Raw genomic sequence first — 8,908 nt, 5'->3', positions numbered from 1 at the left:
GAGAAGATGCTTATATTTTCTCTGTTAGTGTTAACGTGCAACGGTTAGCCTCTGATTTCAAATGAGAATCCAAGCATTAGGTTCTAATTTCAAGCAAGATTCTGACAAGGGGAATAAATGGCAGGATTCCACTGATAATAAGCAAATCAGAAATATAATAATGTATTTTTTCTTAAATTCCTGCAGAGGGCAGTAGAGCACAGAAGTGTGAACTTCAAATTAATTTAGTTGCATGGAAAAATTACTTAGTGGCAAAGCTTTATTATTTGTAAAAACTTGCCTAGGCTGCTTTTTTTTTTGTCCATTTCACCTTCCTCTATGTAGAGTCTCCGTAGTCCGAAGTTTGTACTGTGGGTTTCATAGAATGTGAGCCATCACACCAAATCTGTGAAATGTCTTTGTTGCTTCAGCTGTAGTGGAAGACTATGATGATTATCAGCTACAAAATGTAGTTCAGTTGTGGACATTTTTTGGACAGCAAGTGCTGATTTTTCTTGTATCTTCACTTTTATAGCTTACTCCAATATTCCTGTTGCCAAAACTAGAATACCAAGCCTATTACGGTGTTGAAGCTCTTACAGAAAGTGAAGTATGTCAGTTGTGGACAGAGAGTATGTTGCATTCTGAATGCTTGTTTTATATTGGTAAGTTCATGTGTTGATTTTTGCTTAAGAAACAGATCTGTCTGAATATTCATACAATAACAGAAGAGAAAAATACTTATCAAATGTATATTCCATATGTCCTTATTTATTTTAACTTTCTAACTTTGGTTTTCACTTTTATCTTAAATAAGCGCTGTGTCTAAAATTTCTGTTGGGTGATGAACGAGGATATTTCAACTTTGGTTTTAGGTGAATAGCATCCAGTAATCTCTGTTTTCAAGAACTGCATTTATTTGCCTTTCAAAGACAAATGTGTCTGTAAGCGTGAATTTAGTTCTCTGAAGTTAGTAATCTTCATGACTTAAAGTATCTTTGGTTTTGGGGTTTTTTGTTTGTTGGTTGCTTTTTGTTTGGGTTTTTTTAGTGAGTCATATGGAACATGAATTATTTTATCGCAGAGGTGATAAAAATATTTCTTGATGAAATATGAGCTATAAATATACCTTATCATTTTGTGAAATAATTTTAAATAAATTTGTTATTACATAACAAAATAGAAGACGAACAGAGGGTCAGATATGTGGCTCAGAGCATACTGATTCTTTGGCCTTTGAGCTTGCAGTATAAGAAAAGGTCAAATGTTACTTATTTTTCTTTGAAAACAAGCAATAATGTTTGTATTTCTACACTGATGACATGTAGACAGATAAGATACAAGAGAATGAGGAAAAACAAGCAAGACAGGGCTAAACCAAGTTCTGTCGTTCAGAAATAAGAGAAATTGCATGCTCTGAAAACAATGTACATGTGTCTCATATCTAAGGTCCTGGAAATAATTTTCTGGCTTTGCAGAAATGAAATTCTTAACAGGAAGAAGAAAAATACTTAGCATAAGTTTGTTGAAAACTTCTTTCCATAGCTATGATATTCCTCAGGAGTCTGAACACTGGATGATCTTACTTAAAACAAACACATTTTCCAGGTTTTCAGTTGTCCGTCTCTAACTGATCCATGAAATTTAATTTCCTGATATGTGATACGACTTGAAACATCCCTGTCAAAGGGATGTTTCATCTATGAATGAGAAATAACATACATTCAGTGAGAATGAAGCAGGAAACTACAAATCTCGTGTAGAAGAGATGACAGCTGTAATTCAGAGCACGGAAAATAAAAACGCAATAAAGCAGGGATAAAAAGCATGGAAATGTTAGCAGAAGCCTATCTTACTTGTAAAGGCCACTTATCCAAAAATCACATAAACCAAGCACAGTAGGAATGCAGCGTTCTACGGAAAGTTTCACTAACAAATGTCCTGTAGAAAATGCTGTATTCATGTTTGTACAATGACATTTTAAATGTTAGGAAAGTTTATGTCTATTAGGATACATATGTTCTGTAGAGAAATGAAAATGATGCATATAAAAAATTATTTTAACAACCCTTTTAGTATATGGAGAGCTCTCTGATACCAATTATCCCGTAATTAATAATTTTTTAAAAGTGGTTAGTCAACATGCATTTTGGAATATGTTTGGCACTTGCTACGGAGTGAAGGTGATCCCATTTGTACAGTGAATGAATGTTCTGCAGTGGGAACTGCCTCGCTTTCCTGTTGTAGAAAAGATTCTCTGTTTTTTATGGTTGTTATGGCAGCGGTTGTGGCCTGTGGTTGCCTAACCTTTCCACTTGTGCACTGAATTACACTTTTGCTGTTGGTGGCTCACATCAGAATACTGTCTTAGAAATGCTGAGTTCTCTCTTTCCTAATTTTTACATACAAACTTTGCATCCTATCATAGAATTATAAGGTTTATGTGAAATTTAGTATATTTGAGGTGATAGTTTCGCTGATTACAGCTATCTTTGTCTGCTGTCCATAGTTAATGGAAACTATATTTCTAATTTTAAATTTTAAAAGCAATATTTGCTGTATTTTTTCCCTTCTCTAAAAAAATATCCTCACAAAGATAATTACGTACACAGTTCTCCATTTCTAATTATATCTTAAAGTACAGTCCTGAAGCATTTCTTATCTTTTTTTTTTTAAACAAGCAGTATATTGAATTGAATTGTATATTGAATTGCACTGAAATTTAACCCCCTGTAGGAAATTTTATCAACATCTTTATTAACGTTTCCAGAGTCACAAGCAGTGTGAGGAAATAGTGAAGCTGTAGAGAGAGGGCTAATCTGCTTACAAAGTACACAAACTGAAAGAATGCAAGTCTATCTAATCTCCCATCAGTTACGGTATGACTTGTGCGCAGAAGTTTGCAGGCAGCTCATCCAGCCAACACCCCTTTTTATAGAGGCTCTCAGGAGTGTAGGAGAAAGCAGGCTGCACGCTGCAGGAGTTGTTCTGGCATAAACAGCCATCCCCTTCTGATACAGAGGTTCCTCAGTGTCTCCTTCGTAGATACCTGCTGGCCGCGAGACAGGCACGGAGCCCTCGGCTGGCAGGCTTCAGCGGCCTGGCCTGCGACATGCTGTCTCTCTTCACTTGCTTGGGAGAAAAAGTCGTTGGCATTGAGAAACACTGATTATTCCAGTGGTGTTTGTTTTGTCAGCTCTTGGATGTGCTTCTTCCAGCAGCAAACCCTGGGGTCCACAGGGGTTCTCTTTTTGCGTGCTCCGAGGAAGCACAGGATTACTGTATGGGTTGTCACTGTCCTGCACAGTAAATTAGTACTCCGGGCATGTGGGGCAGGTCCCCTCCCACCACTTTAAAAAAAAAAAAAAAAAAAGTAGTAGTCTGCTACAAATACGGAGTTGGACTGTCAGCATGTCACCAACTTTTGATACTGACAGAATATGTGATTTATTCAGGTAGGCAAATTGGGGACTGCAGATTTTTGGTACCGCCATGTACTTTCTAATAGAGGTAGGTAAGAAGACATATGTGGAAGTAAATGATCCGTTTTATGAAAGAGCATCTACTGCAGCTTTTAATAGGAAACTGTTATCGTATTCTACTTAAGGATTCTTTTTGCTCTCGTTGAGAAATATTGGAACGTAGCTGTGAAATTCTGCCTTTCATTTTGTATTTTTGGGGAGCTGTGAAAAATACAATGTTGCAAATGTCCTGATTTAGTTAGATGGCTCTTTGTGACAGAAAGCTTTGTCCTGAAACTTCAGGGACAATTCTCTAAGGGTGACAATATCCCTGTATTACAGACAACTTAAAACGGGGTGAATGTCTCATTCTTTTTCATTAATCTGATACCTGAAAGTAAGAAGACTACTGCTATCATGTATTTGGTATAAGCAGAAAGACAGACTTGACTTCTCAGATCATGCTATAATTTGAATTATTTTAAGTGAAATATCATGTCTTATAATAAAGGAATTTTTAAATCAACCATAGTAGAGCCATAGACTTATTGCTCTTTTTAAACTTACCCCACAGTATGAGTGTGGAAGTATGGAACTACTGTTTGAAAACTGTGATTACTAACACAGTACCTACAACTTGCATTCCTGTTCAGATAGTCCTGAGACTGTATAGATCTAAAGTGAAGCCTCTGAAGTCGAAGTTTTGAGCATGAGCAGACCTCAGTGTTCAATTGCTTAGGAGTTCTTGGGTCTTGAAAAAACTGTCTCAACAATCTTTTGTATTGCCAAATAAGTATGGATGGAAAGTTCTTTGGACCTTGGTCTGTGCCCCATAATTGTCCAGCATTGCTTTTAAGTGTTGTATCGCTCTGTGTGGCTGAGGGAGGAATCTCGTAGCTCGGTGCAGTGACTCAGCAGTGCTGCCATCTCAGGAGGTGAGAAAGAAAACAGAAGTGTAGCTATGGCCTCCTGAAGAAATTGCAAGGTGTGATATTAAGTTGAATTTTTTATTTTGTATGTTGTCAAAGAAGGTAGTGATTGTTTGCGCAAAAGCAGGGATATCATCAAACAAACTTGAGTGCTGTCCTCCTCTTGCTAGTAGAGCACCTTGCTTGGTTGTTGATTTAAGTCCTCTTGCTACTCAGATAGGAAATCCTGCATCTGCAAAGGGAGTAATCTCTGTGACGTGTTTCCAAAATAAGATACTTGTACTTGATCAAAGCAGTAAATAAAGTTGTGATAAGCTGTGCTGATTAATAGGAACATTTTACCCCGACCATTATTCACTTATTTGCATTAAGTGCCTAAAGAAAACATACTACAAAAAGAATAGTTTACCTTCACTTGAATAGGATAATATTGGCCTTTAAATAAAGATTATTTGGAAAATGGGTTGGAAAGAAGTACTTACTGTATGGCTAACTTACTGAATGTCAAGTGTTTTCAATCAGTCACTTCTCAAATATAAGATACAGTAATATAAATTAGGTACGAGTAGTTCATAGATATTTCTTTCTCAGCTGTGCTGTCGATGAGTTTAGAAATGGAGAAATTTCTGATTTGAGGAGAGGCTGATAAGGAATGGAGGAAAAAAAAAAATCTGTGTTTATAATGACTTCGAGTTTCTTTTCCTCTAGTCAGCAATGCAGAATATTAAATCTAGCTGCTTAGTCTTGCACAAAATACTGATATCAAGAAAAGTAACAAATGTACAGTGTTTAAAAGAAATCAGTTGTCCTGGTGCATTTTTTAAAAATTTGTTAAAAATGAGCGTTCTTAGTTGGTGGTCTTACATATCACATAACAAATTGCTAGTAATGTTTAGCTTGGAATGTGAAACGCTTTGGTTTAGCAGTTTTAACTGTACAACTGAAGCATTTACACTTCCTATGAGAGCAGATTTGTAGTAAGGCAGTAAATTCCACTGAGTAGGTCGTATTTTATTTTGCTGCCTTCTCCTCATCCTCCTTGTGGGAGCTGGAATAGAACAGATTTCTATGAAAACCTCAACATAAGAGAGAACCTGAAGGTAAGGCACGGTCACCACATCAGTGTACAAGCTATGCTAATGATCTTTATTGCTTATCAAGTGAAAACGTGGCTAAACTGTTCTTGTCAGCCTTTACTTTAAAAAGGTGATGAGGAGAGCTTTGAATTGTTGTTCCTAGCTATGTCAAGGACAAATAGTCTTTAACAATTTGCCATGAACAAGGCCTGAATTGTAAATTGTAATTTTTCAGGAGAGGGGAAGAAAAAAATCAAGAGACAAAGGTACAGAATCCCCAGAAAATCAAATAACACAATTGTTTGTATAATGTATCAGAATAGAAAAACAAGTATATTAAATTTCTTGTAAAAGATAAACTTTCATGATCTGTCCAGTGAGGAAGCCTAGTGATAAGGATCAAAAGAACTTGAGAAGATACAAACTAACTGATGAGATTAAGGCCATAGCAAAATGAGGTTGGATATCTCAGACATCACCCAAGATGTAAGATTTGCTGGAATGATGGGCATCTCCCTGATTTAGAAAGACAGCCCAAATACAGATGTCTGTACTTAAAGCAGGTATACGTTTTACTTTCTGTTATTGTACAACATTGATAGATACTTCTTACTGTTCTATGCTGTGAAAGAGCAAAATTTTTTATTCCTTTTAAAATGCATTAGGTCTGCAAATTATGCTTTTGCATTTGTTCTCTTTTATTTTTAGTGTATTAATTGAATTAATATTTTTCAGGACGTATTGATGCTTTTACATCAAAGCTTATTATGCTAGAAAAGATTTCTCCAGAAATTTTAAGAGAAAAACTCGGATTGATTAAGTGAGTATTTTTAGTAGGTTTTTTAGCAATGAATTGGAAACCCTAACAAGCGTTGCAAGTTACTACTTTTGTAAATTTTTTTCTTCTTCACAGGCCTGCAAATTCATTAAATATACTTCATCACATTTTGAAGAAAGTGTCTGAGTAAGTGCTCATTCTTGTTCATACAAGTGCTTCATTCTTGTATTTATTTGCAACATTACCTAGGTCATCCTAGTTCTTCTGTAGAACGCTTGTCTACGCTTTGATTTTTATTTCTTCGGATACAGGAAATATTTTACAGATTCTTTTAGGTGTAGCATAGCATAATGCAGTACTGTGTAAAAATGTGCTTAGGATTACAGGTTCTGTATAAGTGATGCAAAAGAATAAGAACTTGATTTTTATAAACCACTTATTTGAGAGAGGAGACTGGAGACTTCTGAGCTGATTAAAGAGTTCATAAGAGACAGTTGTAATATTATGTATGTAGGCCTACATTTAAAATTCGGACTTCTGTTTTTTGTTAGTCTTTTTGCTTAATCTGTAGAAATAATACTATTTGTGTTCCCTTCTGCTTAGCTTGACTTAAAACAGCATATTGCAACCTTTCTCTTGCTCCTTCCTTTTCTTTCTTTATTTAGCTACTTCAAGGCTTTCGGTCTGCAAGTGTCTTTCAATTTTTTATGTGGAGCAGGTTTCTGGCACTGTGTGTGAAGCCTCTTAATTCGAATTACAGAAGAGCTTTCCCGCACTTGATAATTTCTGTAGCTTTGTGATTTGCGACTAAGATTTTTGATACAGGCAGTTGGTTGACATTTATCTTCCTGAAAACCTGATTAATCCGGCATGTATTTAAAGCATGTCTGTTCCTTGTGTCTGTGTCCATATATGCATTATGCTTTGTAAGGCGCTGGTTAAAGAATTAGTCTGCCAAATATGGATGTTTTTCAGTGTATGTTTTGTTGAATATGATGACAATCTTTACATTGATGATAAATTAGTACATTATGAATACATTATAAACACATAAATTAGTATGTATTTATCAATACAGTTTAATTTGTGGGTTTTGTCTATAGTCTTTTTATTAAACAGGGACTGATAAGTAAATATCTAAAGATGTTTTGCTTTTGCATTAAGAACTTAGTAGCTATCCTGATCAAATGAAACAAAATAAAAACATTTAAATAATATTTTTCATTTTGAACTTTATCTTTTTAGTTTGCAGGAGGGCTCTTATTTATTGACTCATGCTGCAGGAGATTCATCCGTTGGAATCTACAAGAGTTCTCTTGACAAGACAACGAGAGCATCATATAACTTACATAAAGCTCATTGTGATCTGCCTACTGTACCTGCCACCCTTTCGGTCCCCTGGGTGCCACTAGATCCCAGCCTCCCTTTGCCCTATCACATGAATCATGGAAGAGTTCCATGCACCTTTCCCCCTGCACCCCAGGAAGCCACGTGGAAACAGAAGGTCAGTATCACACTTGATGGAAAAGCAGATTAGCAGTTTCGAAATAATCAATTTCAGTCCTTTGAATATATAGCTGATATATTTATCTGTCACCTTTGGGGGTCAGAGAGACCCTTTAGAGTTCTGGATCCACTACCAAGAATAGGAATGCCTTTTTCCTGAAAAAATATTTCAGGTGAGATTCATCTCACCTAGCTTTAAACATTACAGTATGGAAAAACAACGTTTAAGCTCGTTGTGCTGTTAACAGAGGGAAATGGAATATTTTGCAAGATGCATCTCCGCACCAGGGTGGGCCTCTTAAGTAGACTGTAGGACTCATGCTGTAGAGTTGCCGTTTTCTCTCTGATGACTGCAGATCTAAAGCACAACTGTGGACAGGTAAAATCAGGTAAGGTGAATTCTACTGTCATGGTCTATTCCATTAAGCTTTTGTTGTAGTTCTCTGTGATACATTAAGTGTTGGGGTTTTTTTTAAATACACTTCCCCCCCCCCCCATTTGATGGCAAAATTCTTTCAAAATGAAGTTTTGCATCTTTAATGTGAGCTAATAATACTTTTGGATGGCAAAAAGAATGTAGCATTTGGCTTAATTAAAAGCTTTTAAATTTATAGGCTTGCAGTACAGCTGAAACAGATACAATATTTGCATTTATAAGGATTTTCTAATTTTGCCTCTGTGATGGTGCTTTTTGTTGATGTACTTTTTCTTCAAACAATTTCAGGAAGGACATTTTAACCTGGTTTCCTGTTTTTTTCAATCCCACTTCCATCTCCATTTGTCCCTCTGTCTTTCCCCCCGATCTCAAAATTTTGAACTTGTTGGGCTATTTCAGCAGAAACTGGCATGTCTTGGAGGCCTAAGATATTAAATTCTAACCAGCTTAGTGAAAATAAGTAGCCAGGTAGAGGAGAGGGATCCAAATTAGTGCTTCCTCTGTGGGGACGGTAATGAGCACTCAACTGTAATACTCGATACCTGAAATGTCATGCAGACAAGAGAGGTAAGCAAATCAGCCACACAAAAAAAATATTGTCAGAGCTTTTACATTTCTAGGTGTGGGATAATTGTATGGCTAGACAGAATGCCAAATGTTGTCGTTTAACCTCAGTTGGCAACTTCAACAACATCACACAGCTGCTTGCTCATGCTCCACCCCCCCCCGGTGGGATGGGGGAG

The 8,908-nt window shown here is 36.3% G+C and overlaps 1 protein-coding gene across 1 annotated transcript in view; it reads left to right on the top strand.

The window, feature by feature from the left end:
- The window catches only part of ICE2 (interactor of little elongator complex ELL subunit 2), a 26,530-nt gene that overhangs the window by 15,132 nt on the left and 2,490 nt on the right, over window positions 1-8,908 (top strand). The window contains exons 10-13 of the mRNA XM_009330045.1: window positions 515-644; window positions 6,181-6,265; window positions 6,359-6,409; window positions 7,469-7,727. Of these exons, the coding sequence (XP_009328320.1) occupies window positions 515-644; window positions 6,181-6,265; window positions 6,359-6,409; window positions 7,469-7,727 (525 nt within the window). The remainder of the gene's footprint in view (window positions 1-514; window positions 645-6,180; window positions 6,266-6,358; window positions 6,410-7,468; window positions 7,728-8,908) is intronic.

The sequence above is a fragment of the Pygoscelis adeliae genome, unplaced genomic scaffold (assembly GCF_000699105.1).
Source record: "Pygoscelis adeliae isolate BGI_AS28 unplaced genomic scaffold, ASM69910v1 Scaffold298, whole genome shotgun sequence".
NCBI classification, from domain to species: Eukaryota; Metazoa; Chordata; class Aves; order Sphenisciformes; family Spheniscidae; genus Pygoscelis; species Pygoscelis adeliae.
This window is presented reverse-complemented; position numbering and strand designations above follow the sequence as displayed.